The 18106-nt window shown below is 33.6% G+C and overlaps 1 protein-coding gene across 1 annotated transcript; it reads right to left on the reverse strand.

Moving 5' to 3' along the window:
* Positions 1–12081: 12081 nt before the first annotated feature.
* Positions 12082–17875, reverse strand: LOC131601729 (tricyclene synthase TPS4, chloroplastic-like). Its single transcript, XM_058873603.1, has 7 exons — positions 17634–17875; positions 17265–17526; positions 16734–17109; positions 15855–16076; positions 14109–14247; positions 13761–14009; positions 12082–12612 (listed from the first exon to the last, which is right to left on the reverse strand). The coding sequence occupies exons 1-7, from the start codon at positions 17832–17834 to the stop codon at positions 12322–12324; spliced, it is 1740 nt and encodes a 579-aa protein (XP_058729586.1). The 5' UTR covers positions 17835–17875; the 3' UTR covers positions 12082–12321.
* Positions 17876–18106: the final 231 nt, after the last annotated feature.

The following is an 18106-nucleotide window of genomic DNA, read 5'->3' on the forward strand; positions in this document are numbered from 1 at the left end:
ATCTTTTCCTTTCAAGTCCTGAAGATCGTACGAGGTCTTCTTCCGATGTTGAGTCGTAGATCGCACGAGATCTTTTCCTTTCAAGTCCTGAAGATCGTACGAGGTCTTCCCCCCGATGTTGAGTCATAGATCGCACGAGATCTTTTCCTTTCAGTCCTGAAGATCGTACGAGATCCTCTCTTGTTGTCAAGTCGATGTTGAGTCATAGATCGCACGAGATCTATTTCCCTTTCAGTTTTGAAGATCGTACGAGATCTTCTCCCGATGTTGAGTCATAGATTGCACGAGATCTTTTCCCTTTCAGTCTTGAAGATCGTACGAGGTCTTCTCCCGATGTTGAGTCATAGATCGTACGAGATCTTTTCCCTTTCAGTCTTGAAGATCGTACGAGGTCTTCTCCCGATGTTGAGTCATAGATCACACAAGATCTTTTCCTTTCAAGTCCTGAAGATCGTACGAGATCCTCTCCGGATGTCGAGTCGATGTTGAGTCATAGATCGCACGAGATATTTTCCCTTTCAGTCCTGAAGATCGTACGAGGTCTTCTCCCGATGTTGAGTCATAGATCGCACGAGATCTTTTCCCTTTCAGTCCTGAAGATCGTACGAGGTCTTCTCCCGATGTTAGTCATAGATCGCACGAGATCTTTTCCTTTCCGTCCTGAAGATCGTACGAGATCCTCTCTTGTTTGTCGAGTCGATGTTGAGTCATAGATCGCACGAGATCTTTTCCCTTTCAGTCCTGAAGATCGTACTATGTCTTCTCCCGATGTTGAGTCATAGATCGCACGAGATCTTTTCCTTTCTGTCCTGAAGATCGTACGAGATCCTCTCCCGTTGTCGAGTCGATGTCGAGTCATAGATCGCACGAGATCTTTTCCTTTCAGTCTTAAAGATCGTACGAGGTCTTCTCCCGATGTTGAGTCGTAGATCACACGAGATCTTCTCCCTTCAGTCATTGTCTCATATAACCATTCTCTTTGAAAACCTGTATTGGCACTTTGGCTATGTTACATACTATCACCATTCAAATCCATGATTCACTATATATTTCTCCACCAGAAAAAAACAAAAATTCTCTTTCCCCAACAGATATCAAAACAAAAATAAGGACAACACTTACACCATCTTCTCTTTAGGACAAATTCCTGGTACTTTGATATTTAATCTTCTTCTACCTCGAATGTTCGAAAGGCTAGCGCCAATCTCACCTTCAGGTTTAAGACGATTAAATAGGGGCAGCTATCATACCCCAAATTTGTCCTACCCCTTAACTTTTATCTGGCTTAGGCTTATGCATTTCATAATCTCATGTACATACCTCCCATTAGGTCATATAACGCATCATGCATTCATTAATCAATAAAATTGACATTGGGATCAAGGATCTTGAATCATTAAGGGTTCATAGTTATTTTGAGGTGTACATATCAAATATCACTAATTCATCGAGTGCTCCTTAGAGCGTTGGACTGTAAGAGTAGGGTCCGGATTCATGGTTATTGTGTACTTCAGGACATGGCTTTCCTTTATGCTTCAAATACTATCTTCAATGAGGAACTCTGTCAAGACAAAAGAAGACTCATAGATTAATTTGCAAAGTTTAAGTCAAAGGTTTATGATTTGAATTGCCAAGAGCGTGAGCATGGTTAGAAGAGTAAATTGGTCTAAAGCAAGACCGTTCTCAAAATTGTTTGTGGCTTGTCACCCTGGACTGATGGATTAAAATCATGGCTTCATTGGTTGGTAGATGGATTCAAGGCATGGGTCCAAATGACTCCATTGTTCGTAATTTGTTCAAATTTATTCAAAGTACAAAAGGCACACATCGTTCAAGGCATAATTTGCGAACATGGCTTGAATTTCATTCACCATTCAGAGACATCTCATTACAAAACATCAAGAACACTCCTAGTTTCAACATTCAGTCACGAACCATTCAAACATTTTCCTCTTGAGAACTCTACAATTTACCAAATATAATACATCAACATAAACATCATTCCCACTTATCCAAGGTTCAAGTAACAAGTTTCTCTTACAAAATACAAGTGTCCATCAAAACAAAATTCAGATCCTATTACAAATCTATATCTAATTCATTCTCAAATACAAAAAAGAAGCTGCGCAAAAATCCTTTCCTAGACCTATCCCTTCAGTTTTCAATTTCATTCCAATTGCCTAATCAATCTCCACTTTATGAGGTATACTCCCTTGCTTGACTTGACCCAAAAGCTCCATGAGGCTTGCCATCATACACTTGCATAATCTAATCTTTGGAATCACAATAGACCTGTCAAAACCAAAGAAGAAGTTTAAACATGTCAGCATCAAAACAACACAGACCAAACCATGTCTTCCAACTGCCCTGTACCTCCTAATCACTTTCCAAGCCTATAACCGATTCAGTCCCTCCCTAACCCTCAATCAATTCAGCTAACTAACAACCTAACTAATTTCCTGATTCTACTACCAATACATTCCGCCAACTATTGAAAATTCAAAGAACCTGCAGCATTCAAACAGTTCACATACTACATATAACCCTGCTGCAACATTTCAACTAACAGAATCAAACAAGTTCACCAAGATACCTTTTCCAACAAAATCCTGACCTGCATTCATGGAAACAAGATCAATTAACCTTCAGCAGAAATCTACAACAAAAACGGTCCCTAACAGCCATTCAAACATAAACCACAACATTCAAACCATAACAGTTTACTAGCTTCAGCTACACTAGGCCAAAAGGCTCGAGAGTTCAGCAGCAACTTCACCATCTCATCATACACAATTAACACTTCACCCTAAATTTTGAAAACATGTTAATATACTAACCTCCTACAAAAATCCAGCAAAGGGACTAAGTCAGTCCCATTTCACCATACAACTTCAATACACACATCCACACATCCACACAATATACCTAAGGCATCAGTTCAGACCAAAAGCAATTCACATCAATGTACAGAAAATTAAAAGCGAAGAAAGAGATGAAGCACGATGCTGTAACCTCCCCAAATTCCACACACATCCAGTTTGAATTAACATTCAAAATCCCACACATACTAACTCCCAGCTTAGCAAACAGTTTGTAACAGAATTGCTAATATTCCTATAACAAAAAAAAAAATAGAATTCTAACCACTTTTATACCTTTCTTAACCACCTAACTTTCAGTTTAAAACTCAGAGCCAGCCCCTAACTAACCGTTTCTAATTTCCCTAACAGATTCTAAGTCTAATTACCATCTAACTGATTTTTCTAACTTTTCCTAACTGCCTATAACAGAATTTCCCAAACTCTAACAACCTAGTATTCAATAACTCTTATAACTACTTTCAAACCACCCATAACAAACCTCCCAACCGATTCCTAACAACCTAACATTCAGTTAATTGAATCCTAACCATTCTAACAGAGAGAAAACAGAAAAAGTCAAAAATAACTAACCTTGAGAACCGATTTTCTTCATCCCTATATAATAGATTTCTTCTTCATCCGTCAGTTTCTAGCCACCCCTTATCCATAACAGAACTCACGCCTCATTCACAGACCACACTTCATCTTCTCCATCTTCAATCCTCTCTCCCATCTTCTTCACTTCAATTCACCTTCTTCAATCTCCATTTTTCTCTCATTTTCACCACCTTCATCTTCACTTCACTCCACCATCTTCACTCTTCAAACTTCAATTTTTCTCTGAATCTTCACCATCACACACCACTTTATCACCTTCACTCTTCCATTTTTTCACCTCAGACACCATTCACCATCATTGATCACGAACTCTAACAGAAAATTCTCCAACAATCTTCATCACTTTTCATCACAAACCTCAATCTTCAAGAAATCTCCATCAAAAAAAATCTCCGAATCGTCACGTTCTTCATCATAGATAACCTGCAAAAAAATCAGAGAATATTCACGGAAAGAATCTTCCATTTCTTCAATTCCTCAATCGACCATAATTCTGAACCTTCTCCATAACCTTTGATCCAATTCTTCATCATCATAGTCGAATCTTCATCGTCATCTGTTCATTATCAATGCAGAGAGTCGCATCATTAATCTTCTTCACTGCAAACAACATCAAATTCGTAATCCATGGAGGTCACAGCAAGAACAAAAAAGATCGCGATAACGCATTGAGAAGAAAGAATCTGAGACGAGAGGTTGTTGAATCGAGAGAGGGATTAACGGAATCGAGTGAAGAAAGAGTCAAATCGGGAGAGACGAAGGAGATGAGCCGAGATTGCCTCGCTTTGGTCCACAGTGGCGTTCGAGGGTTTCGATCGGAGATGAAGGGGGGAGTATGCTCCGCCGTTGGTGCGTCCACGAGGAAGAAGAAGGAAAGCTGAACGGTCACAATCTAAACCCTATTTCCTCTTCTTTGTTTATTTAATTTTTATTTTTTTTTAATTCAATATTTTTTTTTAATTAAAATCATGATAACAAAAATCTGTAACAAAACGTCATTGGGCTAAGGAGAATTCCTAAGTATACCTCCCATTAAGCCCACAACATTCTTTTTTGGGAACAAATCTGGAACAATAAATAACTGGTTGGGCCGATCCCTTTGGGCCCTGCACCCGAGCTTCTCAGCACGCACCTATAATTCATCTTAGCACCCCCTGTTTACATTTTTGTTCTTGTTAAATTTAGGTATTGACATAGTTTTTGGTTACTAAATTTCTTTTGATAAAACAATAAAAGTCATGACTTTCTAGGTAGACTTAGGTGATTTTAGGATTAATTTTAGTCTTAGAATTTTCTCCTAAATGGCTCATAAAAATAGTAGATTTTTTAGGTTAATTTTGACATTTAATTTCCTTCATAAAAAACTCATAAAAATAGTAGTTTGTTTAGGATTAAAATCGACATCGACATTTTGGTAGTTCTTTGCTTCACTAAAAATACACAAAAATAATAGTTTTTTAGTTTAATTTTGCACCAATGTTGAATTGTTTTTGTATCATTTCCATGCTATTTTTTGTATCATTCTTGTGCGATTTGTTACTTGTTTTGGCCATATTTTTTGGCCTATTTTGTTAATACCATTTCAATGCTCCTTTTAGAATTTAGTCACCATGTTAACTTTAGACGTAGATTAGAATAACAACATTAGATTAGAAAAATATATTAGTTCCCTTCTTGCATGCTTTCTTTCTCTTTTCAATTTTAAAAAACTTAATAAATACTGATAAGGATCATACCGTTCTTTTCTTTTCGTAGTAGGAAAGAAATGATTGGGGCGTAGGCCCCGATGTATGTTCTTTCCTACTTAGCGGAAGAGAAATGATTGAGGCGTAGGCCTCGGTGTATTTCTTAACCGCTATTTAGAGAAACGATTGTGGCGTAGGCCTCGATGTGCATTCTCTAAATATTCACAAAAGAACTTCTTTTTGTATTTCTTTTACTTAGCGGAAAAGAAATGATTGAGGTGTGAAGCCTCAGTGTATTTCTTAACCGCCATTTAGAGAAACGATTGTGGCGTAGGCCTCGATGTGCGTTCTCTAAATATTCAAAAAAAACTCTTTTTGGTATGATCTAAGTCACAAACAAATTCCCTTAAAAAACACCAACCAAAAACACTTAAAACACTAATAAATGTTCAGATTTAAAACAAAGTAAGGAAGTGATGCGAAGCCTTGTAGTGGGTTTTGTCATCATGGAATTACCCTAAAAAACACAAACCAATCTCTCTTTTTCTTCTTTCTAAGGGCAATGTTATTTCCGCTCGAACGCATCGTAGGTCGATCCCTTATGCAAGAGCGCGAACGTTAACCCCGCCCAACTAAAAAACACAAAAACAAACAGAAAATCTTGAGCCGAGCTACGGTAACTCTGATTCCTGAAAAGGATACGTAGGCAGCGGGGTAGGGCCCGTGCGAGTACAATTCTTTATTTTCCCTACATTCTGCATTCATTCGCATTTAGACATAGACATAGGTACACACCCTTTAGATAGAAACAGACATAGGTGGATACCATCGAGTGCGATGGGCGCGAGGGGTGCTAGCACCTTCCCCTTGCGTAACCGACTCCCGTACTTAGATTCTCTGGTCGCAAGACCCTGTTCTTACCCTTTGTCAGGTTTTCTGATATTCCTTTCCCTTATGGGATAAATATATTGGTGGCGACTCTGTTCATTTTTCGCGAGCGTGCGACAGTCAGAAGCTATGAATGTTCTAAAGATCAAAGAAATTCAAGTTCTGAAGCTGTCTGAATGGAAGCAGAAATAAGAAGCTGTGAATGTCCTGAAGATCAAAGAAATTCAAGTTCTGAAGCTGTCCGATGGAAGCAGAAATCAGAAGCTATGAATGTTCTGAGGATCTAAAGAAATTCAAAGTTCTGACGCTGTCCTATGGAAGCAGAAATCAGAAGTCATGAATGTTTTGAAGATCAAGCACATGTGAACGTCTCTACTGAAATACTCAGGGAAGTCTTTTATTTATAAAATTCTTCTAGTATTAATTTCAGGGGGAGATTATTCATCTCAGGGGGAGATTGTTAATCTCAGGGGGAGACACATTCACATGCTTATGCTATAGTTGTGTAATTTGTCTTTAGCCGTCTGCTCTTTCTGATCGCAAATTCATATCATTTATATATGTTTTTGTCATCATCAAAAATGGGGAGATTGTTAGAACAAGATTTGTTCTGATCAATATTCCTAGTTTTGATGATAACAAGGATATGAATTTTGTATGAGATAATGTGGTACTCTAATACATTGCAATTTCCCTTTCAGGAAATATATAAAGAGTATGCACAAATCACTGCTCGGAAGCTTTGACTCAGAAGGTTCAGCATGCAACATCAGAACATGGTCTGGCAAGACATCAGAAGATGGTCAAGGCAGTATCAGAACATGGGTCTATGAAAGCATCAGAAGAACTTGAGATCAGAAGCAGAAGCACTGAAGTTCTCATGGTATCACGCTCAGAAGCACTTCAAGGTCAGAAGACAAGAAGATGCTTTGCACCAAGCTGTTTGACTCTGATGATATTCAAACATTGTATACACAAACATCAGATCAGAAGAAAGTACAGGTGGCAGGCTACGCTGACTGACAAAAGGAACGTTGGAAGCTATTAAAGGCAACGTCAGTAGACACAGCGTGAACAAGGCTCAAGGTAGTTGACAAAAGCGTGAAACATTAAATGCAATGATGTACGGAATACGCAAAGCATTAAATGCTCCCAACGGTCATCTTCTCAAAGTGCCTATAAATATGAAGTTCTGATGAGAAGCAAGGTTAACGATTTTGAAAGAACTTATTCTGAAAAACTTGCTGAAACGCTGTTCAACTCAAAGCTCAGAAACTTCATCTTCATCAAAGCTCACTACATTGCTGTTGTAATATATTAGTGAGATTAAGCTTAAACTTTAAGAGAAATATCACTGTTGTGATTATAGCTTTTCTGAAGCAATTGTAATACTCTTATTTGATTACATTAATTTGTAAGTAACTAGAGTGATCAAATGTTGATCAGGATACTCTAGGAAGTCTTAGCTTGTGTCTAAGCAGTTGTAATTAGAGTGATCACATGGTGGTCAGGATACTCTAAGAAAGTCTTAGCTTACGTCTAAGCATTTGTTCCTAGAGTGATCAGGTTGTGATCAGGAAACTCTAGAAGACTTAGTCGTGGGCTAAGTGGAAAACCATTGTAATCTGTTGCGATTAGTGGATTAAATCCTCAGGTGAGGAGTGAGGTAAATCACTCCGTGGGGGTGGACTGGAGTAGTTTAGTTAACAACGAACCAGGATAAAAATAATTGTGCAAATTGTTTTTATCGTTCAAGCTTTTAGACTACACTTATTCAAACCCCCCCTTTCTAAGTGATTTTCTATCCTTCAATTTTGATTCTGCTTGACCATCTTCTGATGTCTTGCGAGAGCATGTTCTGATGTTGCAATCCTGAACCTTCTGAGTCAGTGCTTCTGAGCGCTGAATTGTGCATACTCCTTATATATTTCCTGAAATGGAAAATGCATAGGATTAGAGTACCACATTGTCTTATACAAAATTCATATACATTGTTATCATCAAAACAAGAATATTGATCAGAACAAATCTTGTTCTAACAATTTCGTGAGTTTGTCAAAACACGAGGACCAAAAGTATAATTAAGCCTAAAATTAAATGAAAATTGTATTTATTTTGGTTTCTCTCTCATTTTTTCCATAAACAACAATCAATCAAAATTGTTTTTGCATCTCTCCCATAAAACATACTTAAAAAAACATACAAAAATCTAAACTTTTTAATAAACATAAAATATTACATTTTTGCTTATGGATTAGTACGGAGTACTCCCTCCATTCTTATATATACGCAAGATTTAACTTTTTAGATTCATTAAATAATTAATGTATCTAATTTGTATGTTGTCAAAATACATCATTTACTAAATAAAATTAAATTGTCAAAATTTGCTTATAAATGAGAATGGAGGAAATAATATCTATTTAATATATTAGGGAAATATTTATTAATATTTTCTATAAAGCTTTTGGTTTCTTGAGCTTTTCCGAAAAAAAATTTGTTTGGTTATTGACAAAACCCTGAAAATCTCGAAGGTTTGTTAGCTTAGCCTATGGTAAAAGCTATTTATCACGAATTTGACGTCATTTATCCAATAAGTGGTATAAAAGCCTAACTCTTGTTCACTAAACAAATCTTCATTTTGTAAAAGCCTAACTCCTGTTCAGGATGAAAAATGACTTCAAGTTATTCACTAAACAAATCCTCATTCTGTAATGGAGAAAACTATAGTTTGAGGAAAGAGAAAAATAAAGTTTTTCATAGATGGGATGGATCATGGTATTTGTAAGGCTGTGAATGAAATTTCATTTATTCTTAAACACAAAGTCAATGGTGTTTTAGAACAAAATCTTGAAAGGACTGGGCCAAAAATGATAAATAAAATGTGCAGTGCAGTTTGGAGGTGAAAGTTATCATTACTACCGCTCTGGGTCTTGATGAGTTTTTGCGAGTTTCTCACTGCGAAACTACAAAAGAAATGTGGGACATCCTCCAAATTACTCATGAAGTAAATACTGAGGTAAAGAGGGTAAAATTGGCCATATTAACCCATGAGTATGAACTATTCAAAATGAAAATTGAAGAGAGCACAAATCAAATGCAAACACGATTCACTCATATCACAAGTCATATGAGAACTTTGAGAAAAATAGTTTCAAATGAGGAACTAATTGCAAAATTTATTAGATGTCTAAACTGTAGCTTGATACCCAAAGTCACTGCTATTTGTGAATCTAAGAATGTATAAACTATAGACACACTCTTTTTGGAAAATTGAAAGAACACAAGATAGAAATAAAAGACTTGTTGATGATGAAGAATATAACAAGACAAAGAATAAAAATATGGCACTAAAAGCGACAAGCATTAAAGATATGGAGCCAAAAGATAAAAGTGGCAAAATAAAATTACTGAATTCATGGCATTCATGTTTCGTACATTCAAAGAATTCCTAAAGCATGAAAAACAATATCAACGCTCTAGAAGCAAAGTGATGAAATTTCCTCGTCCATTCCTATGTGTCATCAATGCAGAGAGAAGGGGTACATAAGACCAAACTTTCCTCAAAACCCAAAAAGAAACCAAAACCAAAGAAAGTTCAAGAAATCTAAAAAGAGAGCATACATATCCTAGGAGAACGATGATATGGAATCCTCAGCTAAAGAAGAAACAAACATCTGTCTCATGGAAAATTATCAAGATGATGAGGTAACCTTTCATTTTTCTTATGAAGAAATATTTGACATTTGTAAGAAGCTAACAAAAGAAACAAGTAAAGTAGAACGAAGTATCGCAACCTCCAAAGACATTATCTCTTTCCTTAAATTGAAATAAAACCATGTCGGAAGAAATGGAAAGTCTTAGAGAGAGACAATATGATCTAATTAAAAAAATCTCTCAAAAAGTCATAGATAAATCTATCAAGTGTGATCAATGTAACATTTTGAAAAATAAAATTGATGATCTTCAAAACATACTTGATAATTTCACTCAGGGCCGACCCAGTGAATTAGGAGACCCTGTTCTAACTTTAAAAATAGGACTAAATTTAAAATAAAAAATTAAAATTAAATTTGACGCACAAAAAATAAAATTATATATTAACTAAATGAGTCACAAAAAATTCAAAATATTGTTTGAACTTTGAGCTAATAATATAATTTCATTCATAAAATTTAAACTTTTTTTAGTTACTTTAAAAAGTCTTTCTCCTAACACTTATAAAATCAAATTCTTCAATTCCATCTTTATATTTTATTGTCTTCAAAATATCATTTTTAACTGTTATAAATATTAATTCATTAAGTATTTTTATCAAAAAATTCAGTCCCATTGTAAAATTGTGTTCCGATATAAAATTATTATATTAATAACAAAAAAAAATTAATTTGATTGAATGGAGAAAACTAAGAATTAATAATCAAAAGAAAATTAAAAATTATAATTTCACGAATAAAATTAAACTGAACAAAAATATAACTAAATAACATTGACTCAAAAGTATAAAACAAAACATTAAATTAATTATTCTAATATATATCCACACTATATTTTCAATATATAATATATATTTTGAAATATGTACAAAAAAAATGTAGTAAATTTATAAAGATAAATTCTAAAAGCGTCACGAGAACACCACCGCTTGCCATTCTCTCTGTGTGTGCTTGCCTATAGCTCTATTAACTAGTTTATACAGTATATAATATTATTTTACTTCCTAGTAAATAAAATTGCAGAAACTCTTTTGTTTTATTTTTCTTTTTTTTTTAATATTTATTATTTGACTATAATAATAAAATTGGGGCCCCTGGAATTTTGGGGCCTAGTTCCATAGCACACCTTGCACCGGTAAAAGACCGGGCCTGATTTCACTAAAAGAAGAAATAACTTGAATATTTTGTTAGGAAACCAAAGAGAATTATACAACAAGGTTGGTATTGATTATGAACCTAAGAATAATAGTACAAACTTTAGTAACATTTGTAATGCTAAGTCCAACTCTCATTGTAATATCCTAAAATGCAACTATTATAATAAAGACGACCATATTGCCATGTTATGTTTATCAAAAAAAAGTCATGGGAACAAATAAGGACATCCTCCTTTATACTTTTATAAAGAGCACTGCAAATGTAAAAAATAGAAAGATGCCTTCTCATAATATGTTTTCCACTAACATTAAAGGACCCAAAATATATGGGTACCAAAGATGGAAAAGTAAAGTTGTAATGCACATAATAAAGTTGTAATGCACATAATTATTCCCCTCCTATAAGGGAAGAAATGTCTTCGCACAATAACGAGACAAAATCATTGAATTTTTCATTTTTGGTAAGATCCCCAATCTTACCCTTTAGTTGTTCTAATTAATTAAAGCTTTATTGCACAAGTTACTTAATACTAAGTAAGTTGTGTAATAAAGGTAATAGAGTATGTTTAATTTCTCTATACGCATGGTCTATAAAAACCTTAATTAAAATCCTTTTAAAACTTATTTTCAAAAAGACTACGACTATGGAAGAATTCATACATACTACCTTTGTTGAAATAACCCCTAGTAGGTAGAGGTAGAGGTTGTTAATTTTGCAAGTATCCCTTAAAGAAAATCCTTAGAAGATGAAAATCAAGGGAAAGAAAAATATTAAAGACAAGAGAAATTCCAAAGACGAAATGGAGAGGTTCAAGTTAAGGAAATCAACTTAAGAGAATTACTGTCTAACTTAAGAATTGAGGACCATTAAGGACTACCGTATTCAGAATGTTAATGGAGTTATTTCTAAGGGAATTGCATCTTAACATTCCCTTAGCATATGTAACCATGTGACTTTTGTTTCACAAATTGAGCCAAAAGAAATTGATGAAGCTATCATCAATGAACATTGTATATCTCTCTAGTGCAATCTCTCTAACTTTATCCTCTTTAATTTATGCTATTTATTTTTACTGTTTTATTGCAGCTGCTATTTACTCTTAAGAATCTACTTACATAATTTCAAGTTTAATCGAGAAAAATATAAAAGTAATCGTGAATTTTAAATACCACAATTCAACCCTCCTCTTGTGCTTGAAGTCACTTGTTCAACAAAAATATCAACCTAACCATCTAAAAATCATATACCAAAACATCGAGGTTACCTTACACATGACAAACAAATGAGAACTAGAGTCTAACATATAGGTTTGGATAACTAATATATTCTCACAAGTGTATGTCTATTCATTTATTAATTGATAATGACAAAACTAGTTACATTCACTCTGAAAATTTAATTAATGGGTTCAAGTATTAATGCCTTTAGTCGATTTTGTGAAATGGTATCAAGAGCTCCATGCCCATCTCCATATTGATACGTGCAATGAGAAATTCTAGCAAGGTTAGTTAATGTTTCTAGAAAATATTTTGGGAGAGTTGAATATGTAACTCGATCTTTGTTCATCTTCTTCCAAGTTTCATTAAGAAAATTATGGATGTATTTGTGAGCAACCATCTCATTAACACCATATTCCTTCATGTAGCACATACTTGAATTAGTTGCTTCACCTCTTTGTAACTCCGCCTACAAAATTATATGAAAAATTTAGAAATAAAAAAAAAACTAATTTTCAAAAAATAGTTAATAAGTTTTCATTTTTAAAATAATAGATGATCAAAATTATATTTAAGTCCACAATTTAATATAAATTATAGTTCGAATAAACAATGTCATAACACCAAACATAACAAATATATCTTCACGTTATTAAAAAAAATTGTTATATCAAAAAAACCAACCACAAACTGGACTATGAATTTTTTTTCCTAAAACCTATAATATTTAGGAATTAAAACTCCAAATATAGAAATAAAAGATAATTTCTATCAATTAAAATACGATTTCCTTTTCTTTTTTATGGTTGAATGGTTAAGTGATTTAATTAGTAGGGCCATTGAGTTAGGCTCCACATAGGTTTTAGGATAGGAGTCTCATATTTGTTGGTCTCTCATCTTCAGTATGTATGTAGATGACATTCTTATCTTATCAGATCCATCGGTTGAGAAACTTTAAACTATTAAGGCTATTTTTAGGGGTTTTAAACTAGCTTCGGGCCTCTAGCTGAGTTTTTCCTAAGAGTGTTCTAATAAGGGTTAGTATGGACCCAACTTTTTTAGATTGTGCTGGTGACTTCATTCACTATAAAATTAAGCCCCTACATTTTAAATATTAGGGTTGCCTATTAGGGCTATCATCAACCGAGAATTTACTTGGGACATTCTTTTTAATTTATTATCTAAGAGGCTCGTTCCAATAAGCATACGTATGTTAACTTGGGGGATGGTTCTACTCAATTATATGCTTAACATTATCCTTATTTTTTCCCATCTTTTCTGAAAAAATGCATGTAAAGGTTTGAAGGAAAATAGTTCATATTCAAAAATAGTTTCTATGGGGATGAAGTTAAGGGTGAGTCTAAAATATCTTGGGTTAGTTGGGTCGAAGTGTGTAAGCCTAAGAATAAAGACAGGCTTTAAAACTATACCCTTTCTCGTTTTATATTTGTATTTGTTTGGTTTCTATATTGTAGCTTTTGATATGTGTCAATCGACTACTCATATGTACTTTGTTTGGGCCACTTACCCTTGATTATATAAAAAAAATTATCTATTTTTGTTTGTTATTTTTTAAATGGTAATATGCATGCATGGTTAAGGTAAGGCAAAAATTACCGATGAAGTAGCTAAATCATTGCAAAGTCGAAAAATAATGCAGGGTCTCTGAAATAACAAGTGGCAATTTTCCAAGTGTTCAAGCCCTTCCTTCGTTATGGTATGATTTAGTAGAAAATAGGTATGGGTTAGTAAAACAACACCAGATACAGACATCCATGCGTTGTTGAGGTATTCATCAAATTTTGGCATATGTTCATCATCACACCATCTTGCTTCTTGTAGGAATGCTTTCAACATATTAGACCACTGTAAATAATTTAATTTAGAGACAAACACCAGATCAAATATATTAGTATAAGTAATAAACTTTTTATTAAGTTTCTAATTTATGTTGTTTGGTGTTACCGCTTTGACGAGGTAGGGAAGGATGTCATATCCATTTTCTTTAAATGCATCATATGCTAATCCATTGATAGTGTTGTAGAGTGCTAAAAAGAATATCTTCATGTACTTTGGAAGAGTTTTAACTGCATTAATATCCCAACTGAAACAAACATCACCTTTTATTAGTTTTTTTCATTAATATTTATAATTATTTGAATCTCGATCTTTTGTCCAATGATGATCAATTCATTATTGGGTTAATTATTTAATTAAAATGTTATAGATTGAAATAATTAATTATTAATAAATTATATTATAGTTAATTGTTATTAAAATCATAAATTATTTAATTGACTTTTGTTTTTAAATAAATTGGAATAATCATCTAAACTCAATGAAAAATCCATTTAGTCGGCCACATAATTATTTAAGCATTCTTTAGACAATTAACATGCTCTCTAAAACTTAGACGACAATAAGGATAATCACTCTCTTATACTTATTCTATAAAAAATATTTTGTGAAAAATAAAAGATATGCCATTATTACTCACTCTGATTTTTATATAATACTCCCTCAGTTCTAAATAAATAATACATTTGTAAAAATTATGTCACAAAATAAGTGTCTCTTTTAATTTATAATGCAATTTTAATCTTCATCTTTCAACTGTATCGTCTAATTAATACTCATAATTTATCATTTCTCTCAACTTGTATAAATGATAATTAGAATATAACAATAGCCAAAAAGGATAATTTGGCAAAATTGTTATTATCTCTTTTTCATTTATCACACATTTTTTTAATTTGTGCGAAAGTGTCAAATATAACACTTATTTTGGAACAGAGGAAGTAATATACTTTAATTTATATCTATATGCAAATTCTTCATTTATATCTCTCACAACATATGAGTTTTTATTTTATTTTAAAGAGGATACAATGGAAACTTACATACATACTATATTTTAGAAACGAGCTAAGGTCTTAATGCCAGATATGGGCCGCAAGAGGTTTTGTCCCTTAGAAAGGGATCGTCGTCTTTGTTGAGATTGACGTTCTTATGATGGGGATGTGTTTCTCGATTTGGCTTTCCATTTAATACCCAGTCTGATTGGTTTTTAGAGGGGATTTCTAAAAAGGTAATATTTTGTCTCTTCAACTCATTCTTGAGTGATTTGTGTATTATTTCAATACCCGAACCCTTTTCCCTAAGATTTTCTAGATATCTCTTCAAGAATATGATAATGTGGAGGAGATGGGTCCTCAGACTGATGGTGGTATGATGTTAGATTTTAAGTGGATGGAAGGTTTCTTAGTATGGGATAAATTTTTTCTCTGGGATCTTTTATAGTTTATTGAGGGTACGTCTCTCTCTCTCTCTTTAGAGAGTGATCTATGGTGGTGGACTTATGGTGAAAATGGTGCTTATTTTTTCACTTTGGCGTGATCTATGGTTGTGATCTAAAATGCAGTGATATGATCATTATGGAAATTCAAAAGTAATGTTTTATTTTCTAGAAAGGATGTAAATATGGAAGAGTTATTCTATGGTGGACTTAGATGTAGTATCTTACAAGTCTTTTGTGTACTTTAGTTCTTACTATGAGTGGCAAAAGATTATCATCTTCTGTTTTGTGATAATCATATACTAGTTGAGAATAAAAATTTCAAACACTTATAACTTTTTACTTTTTGTAATAGTATGATATAATAATAGTATGATATAATTTACTTAAAAGGAAGTTAATGAAGAAAAAAATACCTTTCTACTGCTGTTGTGAAAAGCTCTAATTCATCCAAAGTGCCATAAACATCATATATGTCATCGATTAAAGTTATTAAAGAGCATACTTTAGTTAATCCTTTACGGAGGTCACTGAATTTGGGCTCCAATGGTGCCATTCCAGCAGCCCAAAAAAAGCATTCCATTAGCCTGTCGCGACCAAATCTTAACCTTGGAGATAGTCCCATTCCCTTCCACCACCTTCATTAATGAATACAAAAAAGGAGAATATAATGTTTGAGATTTTGATGATCCATATGGATGAAACACTTAAAGGTCTATATTGATAAACATTTTATTTGTAATGTATGACATAAATATTTATAAAAAAGTAAGTGTTTGTCAATAACCACCTCATTTAAGCTCACCCCTAAAGTCCGTAGAAAAAAAAACATAGTAGATGGTGGCTTAAATTTTGACCAACACTGAAAAATGAGGATTATGCAAGGCAGACCTTATATGCCTTGCAGCTCATATATATATATATATATATATATATATATATATATATATATATATATATATATATATATATATATATATATATATATATATGGCTGAGCGACGAGGGGTGGACCCGACAGACACCGTCAGGGGCGGAGCCAAGGCCCAGCTAGTCCGGGCAGGCGCCTGGGCTCAACCCCTATTTTCTTTGTACTCCCTCCATTTTAATGGTCGATTTTTAGACAAAATCGGGGGCAAAATTAGGAGCAAAATTAATAAAAATAGGGTGTGAAAATTAAAACAGGTGAATAATCAATGGTGTAAAGTTTTTGTCCAGGCTGCCTAAAATTTCTGGCTCCGCCACTTGACACCGTGTCATTTGTTATAAAATGATTGTTGTTTTCATATACTTACGTTGACATTTCTATAAGATCTAGTTGTAGATTTGATTGCACAATGTTGAAATCCAACTTGGCAGCTTCAAGCAACACGTTATTAGCATCCTTTGTTTTTCCATATAACTCAATATACCATCTAGCTTCAAGTCTTTGAAATCTACGATGCAGTGGAAGTTCCAATGAATGATTCACTTGTTCAATAAGAAAATCACTTATATCATCATGAAGTCCTTGTTTGAGGTGGAAGCTCGAGAAGGAATTTGCTTCATCTAAAATTAGTTCTCCTTCATAAGACAAAAATGATGCGTCGTAGAGGCTCAACATTCCTTTAATATCTTTGACAAGGCATGTCTTAAAATTTCCACTTTGGTCCTTAAACCTCTCAAAAATATCTATGTATAAAATGTAGAAATTTCAAATGTCAATTTAACGGTAACCAGTCAAGACTAACTAATGAAAATGGAATGAATATTTTTTTAGAGATTTTACTATTTTTAATAAAATAAATATGATAAAAATATTAATAAATGAACGTATATGCATGCACCTGGAGAAACATCATATCCATATTCTCTGAGGAGTTTGAATTTTAAAGCAGTTTCATGCAGATCTTTTTCAATAACCGTATCACTGTATTTTTCCAAAGACAAGAATCTATCAAGTGCTTCTTTTATCTCCTTTTCAAAGTGGTAGCTGAGGCCTAAGCGTTTCACATTTTCTATTAACTCTAAGATTTCTTCATTTTCTTCATTAATCATTCTTCTTACTTCCTCTTGCAAACTCCTGCTCCTATTCACGTACTTGACATCCTAAAAGAATGTTTAATTATTACTAAATAAAAATAATTTAGCAAGAGAATTTCAGGTAGTAAAAAAAAGGAGAAAATTTTCCTCTAAATCCGTCACTATATTATTACCGCATAACTGTGCTTTAAGGATAATAAAGTATCGTGATTCCAAATATTGGGTTTGTAATTGGCAGATTTTCTTTGAGAAATATTTGAACTAGTAGCATAACATCGAAGGAGAGAGCCATTTGAACTAGGAAGATTAGTTCTTTGTAGTTGTTGAGGTTTGAAGAAAGTAGGAAGTGAAACAAAAGATGAATTTAGCAACATTGTATGAATTATGGCTGCCAGTATTTAGTTGTATTATTTTATGATGGGTGCTCTCTCTCCCACACACATATATAAATATATAGGGTTAGTAAAATGGGTTCGGCCCGTGGGAAAAGTCCGTTTTACTCGCACTTTCATGCGGGGCGCGGCAAGGTTTTAGGCCCCTCCCTTTAATGTGTCTGTCCCGTTCCGCTCCGTTTTTTTGCGGCCATTAACTTTCTCATACAATTTTACTATTTTTAGACATAAAAGGTTCAATGCCCGTGGACTTT

The sequence above is a fragment of the Vicia villosa genome, linkage group LG5, assembly GCF_029867415.1.
Source record: "Vicia villosa cultivar HV-30 ecotype Madison, WI linkage group LG5, Vvil1.0, whole genome shotgun sequence".
Classification (NCBI taxonomy): Eukaryota; Viridiplantae; Streptophyta; class Magnoliopsida; order Fabales; family Fabaceae; genus Vicia; species Vicia villosa.

Bases quoted from the DNA above. Each gene is read 5' to 3' on its own strand.
- LOC131601729 (XM_058873603.1), bottom strand. From the start codon at position 17,834: ATGTTGCTAAATTCATCTTTTGTTTCACTTCCTACTTTCTTCAAACCT. The intron at 16,077-16,733 runs GTAAGTATATGA...TCATTAATGAAG, and splicing joins GATCTTATAGAAATGTCAAC to GTGGTGGAAGGGAATGGGAC. The intron at 12,613-13,760 runs GTAATTTTTGCC...ATAATTTTGTAG, and splicing joins ATGATTTAGCTACTTCATCG to GCGGAGTTACAAAGAGGTGA.